At 34.6% G+C, this 21,138-nt stretch overlaps 3 protein-coding genes across 10 annotated transcripts; 2 read left to right on the plus strand and 1 right to left on the minus strand.

The window, feature by feature from the left end:
• The first annotated feature begins 597 nt into the window (after nt 1–597).
• LOC107226987 (pecanex-like protein 1) lies at nt 598–14,149 on the plus strand. 2 transcript variants are annotated; one of them, XM_015667982.2, is made up of 16 exons: nt 598–1,097; nt 2,446–2,692; nt 2,779–3,054; nt 3,193–3,545; nt 3,737–3,880; nt 4,169–4,416; nt 4,613–4,872; nt 5,290–5,358; nt 6,087–9,301; nt 9,406–9,867; nt 9,977–10,121; nt 10,385–10,643; nt 10,715–11,068; nt 11,131–11,243; nt 11,358–11,632; nt 12,068–14,149. In XM_015667982.2, the coding sequence occupies exons 1-16, from the start codon at nt 945–947 to the stop codon at nt 12,347–12,349; spliced, it is 6,855 nt and encodes a 2,284-aa protein (XP_015523468.1). In that variant the 5' UTR covers nt 598–944; the 3' UTR covers nt 12,350–14,149. The 2 variants fall into 2 exon arrangements, with proteins under 2 accessions (XP_015523468.1, XP_015523469.1); XM_015667983.2 differs by lacking the exon at nt 5,290–5,358 and having other exon boundaries at nt 599–1,097.
• Nucleotides 13,791–16,652, minus strand: LOC107226999 (thioredoxin, mitochondrial). Of its 4 annotated transcripts, none has more exons than XM_046744298.1 (3): nt 16,573–16,652; nt 15,942–16,154; nt 13,791–15,784 (listed from the first exon to the last, which is right to left on the minus strand). In XM_046744298.1, the coding sequence occupies exon 3, from the start codon at nt 15,318–15,320 to the stop codon at nt 14,898–14,900; it is 423 nt and encodes a 140-aa protein (XP_046600254.1). In that variant the 5' UTR covers nt 15,321–15,784; nt 15,942–16,154; nt 16,573–16,652; the 3' UTR covers nt 13,791–14,897. The 4 variants fall into 4 exon arrangements, with proteins under 4 accessions (XP_046600254.1, XP_046600253.1, XP_015523489.2 ...); XM_046744297.1 differs by lacking the exon at nt 16,573–16,652 and adding an exon at nt 16,412–16,551 and having other exon boundaries at nt 13,791–15,744; XM_015668003.2 differs by lacking the exon at nt 16,573–16,652 and adding an exon at nt 16,412–16,551.
• Nucleotides 16,571–20,997, plus strand: LOC107226969 (mitochondrial import inner membrane translocase subunit TIM44). 4 transcript variants are annotated; one of them, XM_046744252.1, is made up of 9 exons: nt 16,590–16,705; nt 16,902–17,058; nt 17,126–17,278; nt 17,671–17,916; nt 18,447–18,651; nt 18,729–18,877; nt 19,190–19,378; nt 19,754–19,928; nt 20,003–20,997. In XM_046744252.1, the coding sequence occupies exons 3-9, from the start codon at nt 17,237–17,239 to the stop codon at nt 20,248–20,250; spliced, it is 1,254 nt and encodes a 417-aa protein (XP_046600208.1). In that variant the 5' UTR covers nt 16,590–16,705; nt 16,902–17,058; nt 17,126–17,236; the 3' UTR covers nt 20,251–20,997. The 4 variants fall into 4 exon arrangements, with proteins under 4 accessions (XP_046600207.1, XP_046600208.1, XP_046600206.1 ...); XM_046744251.1 differs by lacking the exon at nt 16,902–17,058 and having other exon boundaries at nt 16,571–16,705; XM_046744250.1 differs by lacking the exon at nt 16,902–17,058 and having other exon boundaries at nt 16,652–16,734.
• The last annotated feature ends 141 nt before the right edge of the window (nt 20,998–21,138 follow it).

Here is a 21,138-nt window from a genome sequence, read left to right on the forward strand (position 1 = left end):
AATGTATTTTTCCAAGTATTGTATGTATGTATGTACATTGTATTATAAATATCTAATTATAAAGAATTTTAAGTAGCAACTTGAATCTATTATAATTATTATACTAATAATAATACATGGCCATATCCTGTAGGTGACATGCATTATTAATAAACAATTTGAAATCATTTACAGAGATTGATGTTAATTGCACAGACGCCGCAAACGCAATATTCCTATGTTTTGTAAAATAATCAGTATGTAGATTTCGAAATATGTAATCAGTTTGGAAATACCGCGAAGTAGATAAGAACGTCCGTTTCATACTTCTACGTTCATCAACACATCCAGAAATGTCAGATCAGGAATGTGTTCTAAAACTCGGTCGAACCTCTACGGAGAGCCTGGTAAACGCAACTTCATAATCGGCAAAGTAGCGTGTATTCTAAAGGGAGAAGCGGTTATGTATCAATGTACGTAAAGCGTTTACTTGAAGGTACATACGTAATAAACAAGTACCAACACCGTGTCAGCCATCCGGTAGTTTCTTTACCAGTGGAAGCCGTTTAGCATGCAATCGCATAAGCACACAAAACCCCATTAGGGTATTCGTCTTTGAGAGCATCCAGTCAACGGTGTATACGTGCCACTGAAATATCTACGCGCTTGCCAGACTCTACCCTGGCATACTCATAGGGTCTACCTGGGCCAAGGATTTGAGTGGCTCATCTTACTAAATTAGCGTATTTCACGACAGTCATCGATAGTCCAAAATGGCGATGAGTCAGTTAGACGTAAGATTAGATTGTACTATAAAATAAACTTGTGGTAGGCGTAAGAGCGGGAGTAAAAATGTCATTTACCACGTTACTACAGTTCTGATTTTAGTGAATGTGAAAAATGCTAAGTGACACGTAGTTTATAAGGAAATGAGAAAATGGTGAAAAGGAATTGTTATTGCTGGGATGGGTTCACAAACGTTAGAAATCCTTCGACAGGGAGTCTGGGCGAGCCTGACAGGCGGTTGGTTCTATGACCCACATCTTGACGTATTTTCCAATACCTTCCACCTTTATATTTGGTTGCTGCTTCTCTGCTTACCATTTACCATATATTTAGTAAGTTGGTGCAGTTATTTATCAATCAATTATCATAACAAAACATCTCGGAGAATCCGAACCTCCATCTACAACCCATATCAAAACAATAATATCAGATTATGCGTCGCATGGAACTCAATCGTTTGAATCTATAGTAATCAGTTTACCATAAATATTTATGTGAACATTCGAAGATTGCAGATAGTAGTCGACGAGATGTTGAAACTATTTGATATCATAAGTAAACAAGCTTTTTTAATCAGTAAGGTTATGTTAGGTTAAACTATTCTAAGTGTCTAATCGCACTACACAGTGAACCTCCACGGGACACTCCAGACACGCCAAATGTTTGGTTGCTTAGAATTTTTGGCAAAAAATTGGAATGTCAGAACGGTTATTCAAGGCTAAAGTTGAGTGACACAGGTTAAGTTGAGTTCAGTCTTTGTTACACCTTTGCTAGAGTTTTGCTAAATAATCGTATTCTATCACTACCGAAAGCATAACACACACAAGAGGTATGAACTAATTGTAAGCTTCCGGTATCTGTCACCCTCAGAGATTGTTTTTTTGAAAAATTCTATTCACATAAAAATTAGCGTGTATCGAAAACATGTGTGGACACTTCAATTTTTTCTGGAAAATTCTTTACTTACGAACATTTGGCATATTTATAATGTCCCATATAAGTTCATTCTATAATGAGAATAGACACGATGAAACTATTACAGCTTTCTACTACTATGCCGCCTTTTATATTTATCATGAATCTTCAGAATGACAATGAAATTGGAAAAGTTAAACAACCAATAATTAAAAAATCAATTTTCCAAACTGGCATCATTATTTCCATGCAAGCAAATTTCAACATCAAAGAATAAACTAGCCTGGCAAAATGAATCTCAGTTCTTACATTTCGGTTTCATTATATTCCTTTCCAACTTTTGGCAATTTAAAAGAACGAGTTATTTTTACTTCTTGATATAAATCACTATGCCATGACCCATGTGATACTTAATAAATTTTTCTAGTGTCAATCTCCAATTTTTAAAATATATGAGGTATCGACCTAATAAATTACCACTTATCCATATCGAATTTCACATGGTGAAAATACGTATGCTTGCATTCTGTTACATACAGTTGAAACATGTTACGACATTTCTTTGGTTTTGTTTGTAGTTCAATTCATTTATTGAACAACTTTAAAGTAACAAATAATTGTGAATCTTATTTTCTAACACTATAATTTTCATGCAATCGCAACAGTTTGCCACGGCTAGTATAATTAAGTTTTAGTAGATTATTTACATTGTTCACATTATTATAGTGCATTATAAGTTTATGCAAATTTCTGGCAATTTTTCAGTATTTTCCACCAACGTTATATGTATGGCTGGCATATTCTTCATCTATAGTGGCTTTGTTTGGCACAATAAAATGTGTAAATCATGCACTACACTGTGTCTACGATACCACCGAATGCTTAGAAGAGCCAGGTCAAAGTGTGAGTCAAGTGAAGGCAGAGAGTGAAAAAAAACGAGTGCCAAGAAATAAACGTCGTGAAACACCTCAGGATCAAGTTGATTTGGGTATAGAGCTTCAGGTTTTGAATGGTAAAGACACACTACAATTGTGTGAATTTGGGTTGGTCTACTAACTTGGCAATCACTGAATTAACACTGAAAACTTACTTCAACAGGTAAAACTGATACCCCACCAGTCGAATGCTCGTCACGAAATTCTTACATTGAGCCAAATGCTCAAAATGCAGATGCTGATAGCATAACATCTGAATATAATCGAGATAAACCGAGTTCTACTATAGATCTGAAAGTTGAGATACATAGAAAGAATAGCTCAGAAAGCTCCGAAGAGGCTCAGCAGCTCGGTAAGGCCACTGTTACAAGTATCAATGTGCACAAGGCGGAACTATTTTCTACTCAAGATCATGATCGGCTCAGAAAAAGGTTCAATGGTAAGTGAATCAATAAAAATTTGATAATCGCGGCGAGTTGAAGCATGAGATGAATAACTTATTCACGTTTTTGTATAAATAACGCAAAACAACTGGTGTGTCAATTACTTGTAATTTAGGCCATTCCTATACTTACAGATTGTCGACTGATGCGACAGAAGTGTGTTGTAATTGCAGAAGAAGATCAAACAGGATCCCGAATGCTTTCACGCTATTCTTCTAAAGACTCGCGCAGTCGTCACTCAAAGCAAGGAAGTTTGGGTAAAACTGGTTCTGAAAGCCAAATCAAGCAAACTAGTTCTCTTGAATTAGAGCAGCATGGGGATGACTTTCCCTATTGGAAATCAAATCAGAGCGTCCGGCGATTAGATTCCAACTCCATTCCATTGGAAACACACTTAAATGCTGATCATCCTCAGAGTTTAGAAATTATTTCTAAAAAAGAAGACAATGAAAAAAATAAGATTCCATCTCATCCGCAGTCGCTGGAGGTATATATGTGGTTATTTCAGAAGAGTTGAAGCTTCATATATATATTTGGATGTTTACTTATCAATGCAATTTTAAATCCCAAGTGGCATTTATAATTTAAAATTAGGTACTACTCTTCATCATCTCTTGAATGGTGGAATACTCTGAAATACTCTCTCATCAGTATGTAAATTTTTCTTAATTCACTCAGGTTATTCCTAAAAAGCCACATCAGCCTCTTATGCATCCACAAAGTTTGGAAGTTATTGGTGCAACCAGTAAAAATGCAAGTTCCAATGACGACAACAACCTTCCACTTCACCCACAGAGCCTTGAAACTATAAATACAAAAAAGGTTTGCATGTTACTCTTATTACATGTAAAAGCAAACGAGTATTATAATTCAGTCTGAAAATATGATTCTGCTATTACTTGTTAATGGAGCTAACCTGTTTTGAATGCTTATACATGCTGTTTAAAATAATGGCGAATTAGTAATCTTGAATCTTGTACAATCACTGAGAGGTATTTTTTATCGAATCACCTATTCGTGTATGGATTGCGAATGATATCCAAAAGCAATTTAAAGTTTGATATACACTGATAATCCTTGTAAAATTAAATCATGTGGAATTTTGGAAAGGTTTTACCACAAAACACGTTGAAAAGGAACCAACTGCAGCTGTTACCATACCTCAGTTATGGTTCAGAAATAGTCTACCCAATCGCGGAGCAAAGCGATGAACAATTCCCTATGGAAAGTTCAGGAGGTTTTAGCCGACGAGATTCATACAGTCCCCTACTTGTACGACAAATGAATGAAAATGGGGCCGGAGGAGTTAATAGGGATAGAAGTCTCAGCACCAGTGGATTTGAAGAACGATTCACAAGGTTCAAACGATTTGAATTCATATCCGTATTGTATTTCACGTCCTCTTTTTCGGTGTACAATAAAAATCGCAGTTTTCTTCTACAGACTCTTAATATTATTTAGTTTTCAAGAAAATCTGACTAGCAAAAAATTTACTTCGTCTTAATTGAACGAAACCTTTAATGTTTGTAACTCTTATTTAACGTTTCCAAATAGGTTCAATGGAGATACAGTAATAGATAACGACTCTGCGAACTCACGAGATGCTCTGCTGGACGATACTAAGACTAACGATAAGCGTAGATTTAGTAACACCAGTCAGAGTAGCCATGAATTATCTGACGGTGAAAGACACAAAGAGAAACAGCAAGGAAAGTGCAAAAATGTTGAGGACCCCTTGTACTCCGCTAGTTCTGGTTTTGATTGGCTTTTCGAACATACCGACTCTGAAGTAGAACCATCACAGAGTCAAAGTGGTAAGTTTTTTTGGTAAATTCTACTCAGGTAAGATCTCTAAAACTGACAAGCTGAACTACCAAAAAATTAGAATCGGCCTCTCACTGCAGTTCATTGAACACTGTTCTGCTTTAAGTACGCAAATTTGAGGTTTATTTTTAAACTTGGATGTGCTAATGTTATGACTTCTGAAAGTCGCAAAACGCATGTGCGGTTTATACTTAATGATTTGGAAACACGTTAACTTCAATATTCAGAATGCAACTTTGAATTATAACTAAACAAAGGATAGCAATATTTGTGTCAACAATCTATGGTGTATATTAAAAAATTATAATGTTCTCGTCCGAAACTATAAAAACATCATTAGTAGACGTCGTCAAGTCCTTTTATAATACTTTTAGTATTATATCACTTTTTCTAATATACGCTGCCAGCGTTTTGGATGTTTACTCGATCCGATGATACGGACACTTCAGAGAGCCTACAGACGGCTAGCACTGATTGTAAGTTTTAATTCGCGTTTCCGCAGTAGTACTTAGTAATTTTCATCCACTTTACATATGTAGTAGTATCTAGAGTATTATTTAGAAATAAGCCTTGAACAATACAGTTGCTCCAATGCGCCTACTTATTATGTAGTAGTAGCTGTGTTCTTTTCATTCAAATATTACTAATTAACCAAGATCTTTACACTTGTTTCGTACTGTAAAATAGCTGAAAATCTGTATCGCTCAAACAACCTGAAGTGAAACGAACACATCTAATATAGTACACACCTAAACAGTGGTGGTGCAAGTTTTACCTGAAGTACAAAATATACGTTGCACATGTGATTCCTTTATTTCAAATTATGCTGGTAATTTCGATTGATAGTAGATTTTCAAACAAATGTCAATCTCGTAAAGTTCATTGCTTTTGGATGAATGTTTTCGTAGTGTTTTGCATAAGCATTTAATCAGTATAATATAGTAGAAATAATATCAGTGTGAAATAAGCATATGATGCCAAACCTTATTGTACCTGTATATTTGGAAACTGTTACGAATTGTTCACACTTTTAGTTATATGAATCGGTATACTTACTGCTGCACCCATTTGAATTTAAGTTTTGAATCTAAAGTTTTAATTTTTAAGAATCTAGAATGAATTTACTAGATATTGGAAATGATAAATCTTTTCGGTTTCAAATTGAAATTGTGAGGATTTCTCTACTACACAATACTTATTACAGATCTTCATGGAAAAGAGTTGGACTCCGGATCGTCTAGCACAACAACATTGAGTATCGAAAATGAGGTGAAAAAAAAATTACTATCCCAGGTTGAAGTGGACTGTAAGCGTCATCAAGGAGCCATTCCAAAACAATGTCGTGCAAAGATACCTGTGGAATCTAATGTCGAGCATTTACCAGATACAGCGCCTACTCTTATTAAACCTAAACGAACTCTAGAAGTTCGTAGGGAAAGGGAAAGAAAGTTTGAACAAACTAGTGGTTCGAATAACGAACTGAGTACTCTATTACCTACTCCAGCCCCACCATTACTGGCGGCTCTGCTTAGTACCGGTAGGGACTTACCTGGCCAATCTGGTACACTCTCGGATTTGAGATTGACTCGAAATACAGAATCCCGGAATTCGCGATCTAAACACAAACGCCTAAAACGATCAAACAGAACGCATAGAGGCCCCAGAAGTAACTTACGTGAAGACAATTCAGTGCCCTTAACTGCCTTGGCCAGTGTGATTTCAAATAATAATTGTCACTTGGCCACGAGCCACAATGACACCACCGAAGGTGCTGTGCATTGTTTTCGTGACGAGAATGGCCGCTGGTTAACGTATACGTTTGACGAAAAAGGAACGGGGATAGCAAATACTTCTCAAATTGCATCAAGTGGGAATGGCAAATTATTAAATACTTTATTACGTCAACAAGTGTATCAAAGCTTACATTGTGACGAAACTTGGGATCTAACTAATTCGTTAGCCAAGAGTTACAGCACCTTATCCCTAAACTCAGCCGCGCTCACAGTGATAATTGATACCCCACCAGTGTTATCAAGTCCTGTGACAAACCAAACAAAGACACAGAATGTAGTGCCCTCTAATTTAGTTTCGTCAAGTGCAGCAGGATCCAGTCAATATGTACTGGATAGTTCTGAAAGAGATCCATTTCGGCATGTACCATTGGAAGACCGAAATCGAAGACTAAATCTGCGTAACAATTTGAATCTATTTCCTGCTGAAAATGGAACTTCCATACCAGGTTTATCACTACTACCTGCGCATCAAGAAGCCGAAACAAATACGAGTTTATCATGGAATCGTTTTATTGATGGCTTGGATATACCCAATGATGCTAAAGCCAAACAATCAAAACATTATTATAAGTGGAAAATCGGAAAGCTACCTCATATCAAAGTCCATTTTGATCGTTTGGCTTTATTAGCTTTGTTGGACAGAAATTTAACAATATTCGAAACTGTGGTGTCTACAATTTTGGCAGTAGCTGTTGCTAGTTTAGGAATTTTACTTTTGCAACGCGAATATTATCGTGACATTTTTGCATTTATATTTTGTATTGTTATCGCCAGTTGTCAGTATTCGTTATTAAAATCAGTTCAACCCGACGCTGCCTCGCCAACACATGGATTTAATCGTATTGTTGCATTTTCAAGGCCTGTATATTTCATCATTTGTACAGGATTAGTTCTAATACTCAACGAATCTCTTGACAATTTTCAAAGTTCCGATTTTCGTGTTTATGGAATACTCGTTTCTGATCGGGCAGTTGTTGTACAAATAAGAAACGTCTTGCTTATTTTCCTTTTGTGCTTTCCCATTGTATTTTCATTGGGACTTTTTCCACAAATAAACACATTCCTAATGTATCTTTGCGAGCATGCTGATATCCATATTTTCGGCGGGAATGCAACGACTGGCCTCATTTCTTCTGTTTATTGCCTTTGTCGCAGTGTACTGACAGTTCTTATCCTATATGGTTTCGCTTATGGTGCTTTAACTGAGTCTAAATCATCTCAGCACATTTTGTTTTCCATATTTATTGGTTTACTTGTAGCTGCTTCGTATCACTTGAGCAGATCTTCTTCAGATCCTAGTGTAGTTTGGGATATAGTTAAGCGAAATTTATGGCCTCCGGAATTATATCTGGAAGAAAGAGAAGTGAAGATTATAGAAAATACATCTCACAAAGATGATCTAACTTCTAAATACAGAGACGTTAAAATTCGATCTCTAGGAACAAAAAAAGACGTTAAAATAAAAGTTAGCGAACAAATTTCAGATTCAGAACTGATCGATCCTCTACCTGAAAAACTACGTTCGACTGTAAATATCAGACTCAAGAACGATTTAATAGTATGTACTGTATTAGGAATTCTATCATTTGCAATTCATTGCTCAACGGTGTTCACCGCATTGCAACCAGAATTAAATCCGGTTCTATGGAGAATCGCAAGTTGTTTGGGATTCTTGCTTCACTATATTATGCCACAACTCAGGAAACAGTTGCCATGGCTGTGCTTAGCAAAGCCTGTATTGAGGAGTCACGAACATACTCAGTTTGAAGTGAAAGAACCTGCTAAAATAATGTGGTTTGAAAAGGCTTCCGTCTGTCTTTGTTTTGTCGAGAGAAATATTTTATATCCAGTTCTATTTTTAGGTGCTTTGACAGAATGTTCCCCAGATATTGTTAAAAAATTTGGAGAAGGTATAGGTTCTCTTATTGTCGTTATTTGCGGAATGAAAGCACTGCGTTCAGCATATTCCGATCCTTCCACACGCTATCTTATCCTCGTCTTTACTGTTTTACTTTTTAAATTTGATTTTCGAGATATTGGAGAAACATTTTTAGTCGACTATTTCGTAATGGGAATTGTATTCTCCAAAGTCTATGAGCTTTTGTTAAAAATACGATTTGTTGTCACTTATATAGCACCATGGCAGATAACGTGGGGCAGCGCATTTCATGCTTTTGCACAGCCTTTTTCTGTCCCACATTCTGCAATGTTATTTTTACAAGCTGGAATATCTGCCATTTTAAGTACTCCATTGAATCCTCTGCTGGGTAGTGCTATATTCATTTCTTCCTATGTACGACCGGTGAAATTCTGGGAACGAGACTACAAAACGAGAAGAGTTGATCATTCAAACACTAGAATGTCGTCCCACTTGGAGCGCAATTTGGGTGCCGATGACAATAACTTGAATTCCATATTCTACGAACAACTTACAAGATCGCTCCAGCACAGTCTATATGGAGATTTAGCACTTGGACGTTGGGGTGGAGTTACTCAAGGCGACTGTTTTTTACTTGCATCTGACTACCTGAACTGTTTAGTTCACATTGTGCAATTAGGAAATGGCTTAGTCACATTTCAATTGAGAGGGCTTGAGTTCCGAGGAACCTATTGTCAACAGAGAGAGGTAAACATTCATTTTTTTCCCTCATATTTGCTTTATAAAACATATTATCTTCAACTGAGCAGGTTCATTTCACTGTAGCATTTACGCATATTGGTTATTGATAGGTTGAGGCCATATCAGAGGGCATTGAGGCCAATAACAACTGTTGCTGCTGTGAGATGGGCCATTTTTCCAATGTGTTGAGCGTAAACGCCGCGTTTAGTCAGCGCTGGCTTGCTTGGGAAGTAGCTAGTAGCAAGTATGTCCTGGAGGGTTATTCAATCTCTGATAATTCTGCAGTCTCTATGCTACAAGTATTTGACTTCCGGAAAGTTCTCGTCACGTATTACGTCAAGAGTATTATTTTCTACGCAATTAAATCTAGTAAGCTAATGCAGTGGCTTGAAAATCCTGATATCATTGAGGCGTTGAAACCGACATTGGAAAAGAACTTTGTAGACCTTGATCCTGTTTTCAACATGAACATTGACGAAGATTTCGATTTTCGTGCAAGCGGCATCACCAGAAGTAGTTTTTGCAATGTTTTTTTGGACTGGATACAATTCTGCACTGCGAAACGTGACAAGGTATGGCTGCAACTCGCACTTTAAATCCTATGTCAAGCATAATAGTACTCAATGCCAAAGATCTGTGTCAATATAGTGTAACTCATATCTGTGTTATTTCGTTTTCTAGTTATTGGAGAGATCGAGAGATTCATGTCTAGTATCGCTGTGTTTTGCATTAAGTCTCTTAGGGCGCCGTGCATTAGGTGCAGCATCTCACAACACTGTGTCTAGTGTTGAATTTTTCCTGTACGGATTACATGCTCTATTCAAAGGTAAATACTGAGTTCTTGTTAAAATAGTAGAATTGAAAGTAATGATAGGAATAAAATAATCACATCAGTATGACGACGTCACATACATTAACATAATACAAAATAAAACTCTTGTCTCCAAATGTAAAAGCAGGCTGCTCTTTCTTTCCGAAAATGCCTGTTTTCAATAAATTACACTTGAATTATTGTCGCATTTATCTGCAAATATTATACTTCAAAGAGTTCACGTAGAAATATTTGCCTGATGGTCACTTGTGTTGTAGGAGATTTTCGTATAACGTCAGCACGTGACGAATGGGTACTTAGAGATGTAGAGCTGTTGCGTGGAGTAGTAGCAAAAGGAGTTAGAATGGCTCTAAAGTTACATCAAGATCACTTTATGAGCTCTGAAGAGTACGAGGAGACAGCAGCCTTGTATGATGCAATTGAGGGTCACGATCGAGGACTTGTGATTAGCCACGAAGCAGATCCACTGTGGAGAAATGCAGTACTGGGTGGAGCACCAAGTCTTCTCGCTCTTAGGTACATTACAATTGTTTAGGCATGATTCATGATCAATTATAGTTCTAATGAAGTTAAAACCACATTTACAGGCATGTGCTAGATGACGGAATAGATGAATATAAAGTGATAATGCTGAATAAACGTTATCTCAGTTTTCGAGTAATCAAAATGAATCGTGAATGTGTCCGTGGACTCTGGGCTGGGCAACAGCAGGAACTTGTATACTTGCGCAATCGAAATCCTGAACGTGGTTCGATACAAAATGCCAAGCAAGCTTTACGTAACATAATTAATAGTTCTTGCGATCAGCCAATTGGTTATCCAATTTATGTGTCACCACTGATGACTAGTTATGCTGAAACAAATGAGCAACTGTGTTCGATAATAGGAGGGCCGTTGAGTTTAGGCTCGATTAAAAACAACGTACTTAAATTGTGGCGAAGGTACGACATTCAAAGTTATAATACAACAAACAATCTTAATCATTAACTCTACATTGCTCTAGGGTGAGACGGCGATGCGGGCAGGGTTGTTCGTCCGGCGGTACTGGTTCACAGGATGACGGTGGATTTGGTACTGAAGGAGTTCACGCTATGACCACATATAATATACATTCCGGTAAGTGTTTCAAACATACACTGCGTTCATGAAGTCTTCAATATAATAAGCCTGATTCACATTCGATTAACAATTTAATCGATCAATTAATTTTCTTTCCGCTATGATTATTAGGTTACAATCAATCTGGTCACAATACATCGGGTTCACAATCCATGGATTCAAGTTGTCAAATTGGAGGCTCCGCAGGGCGAGGTTCACTTGGTCGAGCAAATACAGGCTCTCTCGGAGGCAACCGTGGTTCCTTGGCATCAGTTGGAAAGCCCACAAGTGCAACATTGGCTAGTTTGGCCGGATTGCTGAGCAGTGGAGATATAAAAGCTGAATCTAAAAGCGAAACTAGTTTCACAAATAAACAAGAAAAAGACGAAGTCTTCCAAAGGGTTCGAGTATGTATTATTAAATTAGTTACATGACGTAAAACTAATGGTCGTCCATAATGTAGATTAAAAGGAATTCCGAGAACTTAGAATAAAATTCTTACGAAACAGCTAAAAAATCATATACACCCAAACAGTTATTTGCACGTGTCTTAATTCTAAAGAGTTTATTTACAAACCTAGAAATCAGTATTGTTGAAATTCCCTAATTTCTGGTTAATTTTTTTAAAATTCAATATAGAATTTACAAATTGAGATATCTGTGTTGCAAAGTTCAAAGAAATTGGTGTATTTTTTGATTTATTAAACAGATAGGTAGACGAACAATATACAACATTTTTACGTGTCCTAATCCAGTCTTTTTACCATCCTGAAATGTTGCAAAAATTCCTCTTTGGATACCACGTATCGATCGATAATAACCACACGCTGAAATGTATATAGATCGTGGATCCAAACCAAGTGTATGATGCAATAAATTTGGGAAGAAGGATTGATGTTACATGGCCAGATGAACGAATGAGACAGCAAGGCGGTCGTTCTGGATGGCAGCACTGGGTTCCTGAGAAAGGCATGGAAGGTTGTATAGTACATCGTTGGTCACCAAATCACCGTGACCCCAATAGACGATCACACGTTGATAAAGTTATATTACTTGTCAAAATTGATGAGAAATATGTCCCTGTGGCAGAACAGGGTGTACAAGACTTGGGTGCCGAAGTGTAACTAGAATTTTTAAGGTTTTCGGTAACTCTTGATAACCTACAAGGAATTATTGTAAAGTTTCCTATAACAATAATCTATAAACTTGTCACATTCATTGCCATTGTCTAATAAGTTTTGCAAGACTTGTGTGCAAATGATTAGCTATGTTACTTAGAGTAAGATTTATTGAACTAGAGCAAGTTTGAGAGATTAAATAGAGTTGATATATTTCTTGTTTAATATTATTCAGTCATTCAAAAACTCCGTCTTAGCTCTGATTTTGTAATCAAAATTATATCATTTCATATTTCTTTAATTATCGTTGTCGTTTCATTGCCCATGAGTGCGTTTTTCCTGTAAAACTGTAATTGTATAATTTATATTCAATCGTTTTCGTAAGACAGTCTTACGTTTTTAGCTTCGCGGAGTTGCTTTTCATTACATTGCACTATCAATTGAATACTTTCATGAATAATTTCGTTAGTATCCATACGTAAGTACTTCTTTACAACATTTACTTGAAGATCAATATAAAATTCTTAAGTTATCAATGATTTAAAGTAGTTGCATTTTGACTTTTGTTTAATTATTATGAATGATGTTATCTTTTCTGTTGGAATTTTTGGAATGAACAACCCATCACTTGCTTTGATTTGTCAAAAAATAAAACGTTTTAAATAGATGGAATCCCAAATAATCGAGTAATTAGAAACTTTCAATTTTATGCAAACATTTTCAAACCAATATTAAATGAGTAATAAATTTTTTTAAATTAACATTTTACATTGTATGATATGAATGATGCCTCTTAAATTCAGAACTTATCCAATATCGCAGATGTAATTTGAAACTGAAAAATGAAATATTTTATTCAATTATTAATCTTTTAAAGAAACTAAATAGTTTGTAAAATACCAATTCTTTTCGCACTTTTATCAAAGCATATTTCTTTTATATTTCTCTTCACCAGATTAAAAACAACACAGTGTCTCACTTTGATATACTGTCACATATTTTTTCTTTCGATTTTTATACATCTTTAAAAGTTGATGAAATAACGTTCGTAGAAAGTCTATCACTAGGCAATAATTGACAACTTTCATTTTCAAATAATTACTACTTTGAAATTAGAGCTTGTGATCTGTGAATAAACCGAAGTAAATTAATATAGTATAAAATAAGAAAATTTGTTACGTTTTCTAGTTTTGTTGTTTGATTTGGTATTTGAGCCCTTTCATTTCAGTGTTGTTCTATATGAATACTGCTCATATAAATCATAAAAGTGTAAAACGTATACCAAATTATTGTACCATATTTATAATATAGTTAGTTATTCTAATTAACTTTCTCATATATGAGAGAAATGGGTATTGCTTGTAGTCGGAATAAAAGCTAGATACAATGTTAGGTTTAATTTTAAATTTTTATTAAATTATTATTACTATTATTATTTTGAATTGACTTTTATATAAGAGCAATGATGACTTATCCTTTTCAAACTTATGTGTCAGACTAATCGCGGGCAACAGACTATTGGTTTTATTCTGTACAACAAGCGATTAAATCCATTTCAAAATTCTGCATCAAATCTGTCATGTTTTTCTACATTTTGTTACCTTTTTGTTTAAGTGATAAATAATAATTGGAAGATAATTAATGTAAATAGCTAAAATTGTGTGATTGTCTCTTTTTGTGGACATATTTTTATTAAAAGTTTACAAAATATTCAAAAGAGATGTGATGTATAATATAATGCAAATACTTTGTGTTTCAGTAGAACCTTCTCCAAATTGTTAATAAATTGTTTACGCTGATATGAAATCGACGCATTGAATTATTCTCATCTAATGCACACTCGTAGTACATTTTAATAACGCTCGAACGAAAAATCTAATTCCCAAGAGAACGAGAAAGGTAAATAGAGTAAGTTTTTGGACAGAACAAAACGTAATTGATATTTAACACACATTTATATTTATTAATCATTCAGTTTTTACAAAAATTTATTTGAAGTTATGTTGTGAAAATAGGAACATACGTATACATATATAATGTATATATATGTATAAGATTTATGTGCAAATGATTACATTCTAGATAGTCAAGTCCAAATGTAAAATCGCCAGCATATATGAAGCTTTTGGAAAGCTAATTCAAATTATCAGTTTAATTCAACTAGTTTTACAAACCAACAGTACACATTATTCCATCTATTTCAGAAAATTGCATGCTAATTGAAAATTCATTAGAAAGAAGAGTTTGTATTAAGTACATCCATATCCTAATCTATGAAAAGCAGAGTACAAATACAGAGTACAAGTTATTACTGCAGGACTCAAGATTTAAAAGTCTATTTTAAGATGAATAACCAATTCCTCAACTCTTTCAGCATTCCTAATTTGTGGTGGAATGTAATTCTCGCAGATGGTATAAATTTAAAACTTGCAAAAAAAATGCTGTGCAAAGGACGCATGTAGATACGTTCACATATTAGGTCAAGTTTATCGCACCATAAAAATAATATATTTACGAAGTACTAGATAAAGATAATAAAAGAAAGAATTGGTCATTAATTACTCTTATTAGGTGGGGCAATCTCAGCGCCAGTCTTCAGTTTTTTAATTAAATTTTCTATAGAATCTGCCTCCATGAGGCCAATAAATTTATGCACAACTAAGCCATTTGATACGGCAATTACTGCAGGTACAGCTTTTACTTCAAAAGTATGAACTAGCTCAGGGTTTGACTCTACGTCTACGACAGCTAGATTTAAATCCTCCATTGGTCCTACTAGCTGCTCTAGTTTTGGAGTTAAAATTTTACATGGGTCGCACCACTCTGCGTGGAAATTAACTATCACAGGGACCGTACTGTTCATTACCTTTTCTATAAACTCTCTGTTGTCCTTAATCTCAAATTTCTTATTGCTACGGCTCAATAAGGAGATCCCACGCGTCGACAGCTGCATAGTGTGTTTCAAACAACGCAACATTTTGTCTCTGCTTTATATCTAATTAAATACAATAGTATAACTGTACGTATATATTACTTTAAATTATCTGCATTGATATAACTTATGTGAAAAATTGTTTGAAATAATATTTCAATATAATTATTTATACAGATATATTTAATTATGTAACTAGTGTTGAGATTAGTTATATTTCGAATAGGTAATATATATTATCTCAACAATGAAGAAGCACGTAAGAATTTTATGTGTAAGGATATGGTTTCTGAAGAACTCAATCAACAACCATTGCAAGTTAAAAATATTTAATTCGTAGCTTTCTTATCCGGGAAAACTGTACTTTCTTAAATAACCCAGCTCTTTATTCGTACAGCTTTTACTGGTGTGATGACTTCAAATTTGACGTAAGCGAAGAATGCCACCAAAGATGAACCAGCCAATAAAACTACAAGGAACGTGCGCCAAATGAATAACTGATCATATGACTGTAAATTGAAAAATATTTTGTTACCTTTTTTTAATATGATACGATGTGTTTTTATTTCTCAGCACAAAAGAAAGGCAATGTGTGTAGAGTAAAGTATCCAATAGGTAACGAAACTTGATACAAAACATCGATTGTAACAAATGAAAAAGAATTACCTTTACTATCGTCTCGTTACTGACGTCAGAGTTTTCTGAAGCTCTTGGAATACTGAGCAGTGCAATCGTAATTAGTCCCGTAACACTTAGTGCTGTCAGACCAAATTTTTTTTGAGTCCGCAAGGATATCAGACAAATCAAGCCTGCTGTTAACCAGAGAGTGAGTATAATAAATGTGCCAAACCCAACTCCCAAAATCAGAGTTGTCATTCCCTGAAAATTTATTCAATTAAAATGCTTTGCAGAATAGTTATGTATGGCTGTTTCTTATTGTGTGCTCTTGAAAATAGAATTTCTTTAAAATGATTCGCAAATTGCTAGCAAACTTATAGAAATTTATCGCTTTTTACTTTATAATCGATAATCACTCCGTGCGTAATTCTCATATATGTCTGTCTGTATCTACTATTCCCAAGTCGATCGTTGTATAATCTGTCGGAATTTTACCAATGCATACGTATTTTACTTACCTATTGATAACGTTGTTGCATTATTTCGTAATTTTTCCGAAAATGAAATACAATACACACTTACTTTGTTATATATGACACAAATAATTTACGAAGAAAATGTAATATTTTACAACCGCATGTTTTAAAATATTCAATCATTTATCACTACGAAAACTAACCTATCCATCTTTTGCCTGAAATATTTTATCGGATTTTTTCCTTTGCTCTGCTGGTTGGAATTGCCGGCAGATGGCTGCTTTCTCGACATTCAACGTTTTCGTTCAATGGACTTAATAAAACGCTTGTAAAATGGTAAATATCACATATTCATGAACTGCAAGGTACTTTTTCAGTTGTGCAAAACCAAAAAACTGTTCATACGTATTATTGTCACGCCATCATTTGCTAATTACATGAAAGTCTGTAACGCAACCGGCAACTTTTACGGAAACAGTGAGGTTAGATTTCGTCAGACAAACTTTTCTGATTCCTAAAAGTTTAACCGTAGGTCCTATTTGTCGATATTGGAATTGACCACGCCATCCGGATAGTCTCAAAGAACATATTATCGTCCACCTTGCACCCAAATTTATCTAATTCATCCGTTATCAAATTGCGGGCGTTTAATTCCACTGCTGAAGTTTGACAATAAACACGTTTTGCAGGTATCTTTTTCATTCTCCATGTTAAAAATTTGGCAACCCGTTTTTTACCTCAACTTATTGATTCCAGAACTGTATCGCTGGTAAATCAAATTTTATTGGAATTGTTCGTGACGCACGATTCCCCTACAGATATTCAAATGGCTATAGAGATATATCTCAGATATGGAGCGTCAATCAAATGCTGCGTCAAATCGAGGAGAGTAGTTCAACAAGTATACACGTAAGTTAAATCACGCAACAAACCAGAACTGATAGACTATTGATTAGTTTTACCATATGTTCTCATACAGTTAATGCGTGCTGTTGAATATGCCAAACTACTTTTAAATGGAATAATGCAGTAAAATTTAATATCTATAATTTTATAGAAGTATCAGTTTTTCACATTATTAGAGATAGCCGATATGCTTTGCTTTAAAAACCTTATTTTGATCTACGTTAGCACATACGTTCTCTAATTTAACTGCTAGTCTCCTGTAATATTTTTCATTTTGATTAATACCAATGTGTTTATTGTTGAATGATTTTATAGCAATTTAGTTTGAACAAAATATAATAATTGTTACATTTTACAGCTTATTTCACAGTGAATATTAATAGTTTTGATTTCAGATGCGATTGTATTCAAGTCCAGCACGCCGACCAAATTTCTTTTCACAATTTGTTGAGAATATTAGACAAGAAATGCAAAAAAATAAGGAGATGAAAGAATCACTGAAAAAATTTCGTGAAGAAGCTGAGAAGCTTGAGCAATCGGATGCCTTAAAATCTGCTAGACAAAAATTTCAGACCGTTGAATCTGAAGCTAATAAAAGTTCGGAAGTAATCAAGGAAAGGTTGGATCATCTCAAAGAAAAGGTGATAATTTGAAAGAGGTTCAGTTAGTTCTTTAGAATTTTCATTTTTCCTAGTAATATAAATCATATGTGGATATTTCTGAAGATTAATGTGTACGTATTTTGCAGTTACCACTTGATTTAAGGGTAGACTTCTATGAAGTTGTTAACATTCTTTGATTTTATTTTTATTTCCATACCAAGGTTTCGTACCAATTTATTTTATTCTAATCAATAATTCCTTGCATCCTAATTTTTGGATTATGGTATGAAATATGGTAGTATAGAAGCCGTCATTGAAGAAGTTTTCTGAAACATTCCTTGTGTGTACACTTTTATCCCAAAAGTTTAGAATTTTTTGGGGATGATGCACAACCACGATCAAAACATATAATGAATCTTTGACGGTATTTTCACAGGTGTGGAAAATCAAAGATGAAATAAAAAAATTGGCAAACTCGACAAAGTCTTCCCTTAAAAATTTACTATCAGTCACTTCAAATATCGTACTTGCTCAGTTGAAATAATTCGTTCAGTGCTTTATTTTTCCAGGTTCAAGGTGTCTTGGAGGAGGCCAGTAAATCGGAAATAGGTAAAAAGGCCGGTCAACTCGGTGAGGAAATAACCAAGTCAGCTAAAGATGCAGCTGAAACTATTTCTGAAAAAAGTCAAGCTATAGGAAAGACTGGGGCCTTTCAAACGATATCACAAACTGCTGAGGCTGTCCGGAAAGAGTTTGATCAGCAAGGAATACAAGGTTTTTAAATACATAAAGTTTATTGTCATAATTTTTTATGCCTTATTTACAGAAGTTTGTTATTATATTTTCAACAGCTCGCGTTTACGTTCCTCCAAAAAAATTACGAAAACGGAAAGAAGTACCCGACATAGTGGACGAAAAGCAAGTGGAAGCAAATGAGGAAGCTACTGGAGTCGAACTTCACAAAGATTCCAAATTTTATCAATCATGGCAAAATTTTAAGGTACAGTTCACGTATTTGTTTCTAAAGTAACAGTACAGTTTCGTACAATATGGTATGACATATTGAGTAGTTTCTTACTAAGTTCACCTATTGACGGAATCTACGATGATTTTAGAAGCCATGTAGAATTTCATTATCAACGCCTAATTTATCTTCATAACTGTCTGGTGTAGATTATTCAATACAGTCATTAAAGTATTTAGGTATGTAATTTAAAATACAATTTTTTTGAGCAATTTCAGAAGGTACCACATCCTTACAACATTCAAACAAAAATTGATTCAATCAATTTTGTTTCTCCCGCTTTTTCAGGACAACAATCCATACGTTAATAAAGTCTGGGACTGGAAAATGAAATATGAAGAATCCGATAATCCTATGATACGAGCTTCTAGGCTACTCACAGACAAAGTGACGGATATAATGGGAGGTCTATTTCAAAAAACGGAACTTTCAGAAACACTAACTGCAATTTGTAAATTAGATCCAAATTTTGACAAGGTATGGGTCTTTTTATTTTTCTCTTTTATTTAATTTCAAGCAATGGTTATATCCTTTGAGTATGTGGGATGTATTTATTTACTTGCAATCTAGAAATCTAGAATCTAATATTTATTGTATAATATTCCTTTAGCTTTATCCACTCATTGTTAACTTGGAATCGTCCTAAGTTTGCGACTTTAAAACGAGCTCAATTAACCTTTGTATTCCCAGAAAATCACTGAGATGGTTTCCAATGAGCATTATTCTGTATGTCTATGCAATAAAAATTTCATATCCAAGAACTAATCTCCATTCAACACATAGTGGTCAAGAACTAAGTTAATGAATAAAAGTAACACTTACGGTAACTGATATTGACTGTGCTTCAATTAGGTCAAGTTTCTGAGAGATTGTGAAACAGATATAATTCCTAACATTCTTGAAGCGATGGTGAGAGGTGATTTGGATACGTTAAAGGACTGGTGTCACGAAGCACCATACAATCTTATATCACAGCCCTTAACACAGGCAAAGAAATTAGGATACTATTTAGACAGTAAAATTTTGGGTAGGTTACATACATACATATTGAATTAAATGCACAGATACAATTTTGTATAATACAATTTTATATAATTGCAGATATCGACAACGTAGATCTTGTGATGGGGAAAGTTATGGAGCAAGGTCCCGTACTAATAATAACTTTCCAATCACAGCAAATTATGTGTGTAAGGAACGCGAAAAATGAAGTAATTGAAGGTGATCCAGAAAAAGTGATGCGAGTGAATTACGTTTGGGTCTTATGTCGAGATCCTACTGAATTGAATCCAAGAGCAGCATGGCGACTCTTGGATCTGAGTGCCAATAGTGCGGAACAATTTTTGTAGTTTAGATTCTATTGAAGGAAATTCGTCAGGATTCCTTGGAAATTTCGTTATCAGTAGACAATGATTTCATAGTTCATATTGCACTGGATCGACTTTATCGAAAAATGAAACAAAAAAATTAATACCGTAAGCTACAATTTTATGGTACATTTTGCGAGATTTGGTCCTCTGTTACTTGCTAACAGTCTGCGACTATTCATTTTTATTTGAATCCAGAGCAACCTCATATCCTGTAATTATTCTATATCAAAGCCAGAATTTGTTGCGAATTTGACAAATTTCACTCTGTATGGATATGTTACATGATATCTCATTTTCATTTTATTCTTGAAACCCTGTTTCTGTAGTTTAAAATACAATTGAGCGTACTACATTTTATTATCACAGGCACATTCTCGTCTCAAAACCACGGTTATATCTCTGTAAATAATTGACTTGTTCGTTTAGAGAGTGTTATCTCTTGACAAGTCTTGTAAAATACAAATATAAAGAAATATCGTGTCATATTTATTAATTAATTACTTTGGTATTGTACTTGTTACTGTAATGTAGGCCTACGATATTCAACTTAAAGAGATTACAAATTACCTATCGAAAATCGGAATTCCGAATATTACTTTAAACAGATCTAGTACTTAATAAATGAGACCACCTGATTACATCCTTTTGGAACGTGTACTAAATTCTTCAATGTTAAATTTTGAACCTCTTTTACACATGTTATAAAAATAAAGCCGCAAACATAAATTCATAATTTATTACGTTCCTCTACGAATAATTTTGAGTCTTATGACTGAAAGATTTGAAGAGAGTTTTCTATTTCAAGTGCTGTGGTCATAATTGTACCTGCAAGAAAGTGTATCCATTCAATCTCTTCCTGTATCACCC

Source organism: Neodiprion lecontei, chromosome 6, assembly GCF_021901455.1.
Source record: "Neodiprion lecontei isolate iyNeoLeco1 chromosome 6, iyNeoLeco1.1, whole genome shotgun sequence".
In the NCBI taxonomy this organism is placed as follows: Eukaryota; Metazoa; Arthropoda; class Insecta; order Hymenoptera; family Diprionidae; genus Neodiprion; species Neodiprion lecontei.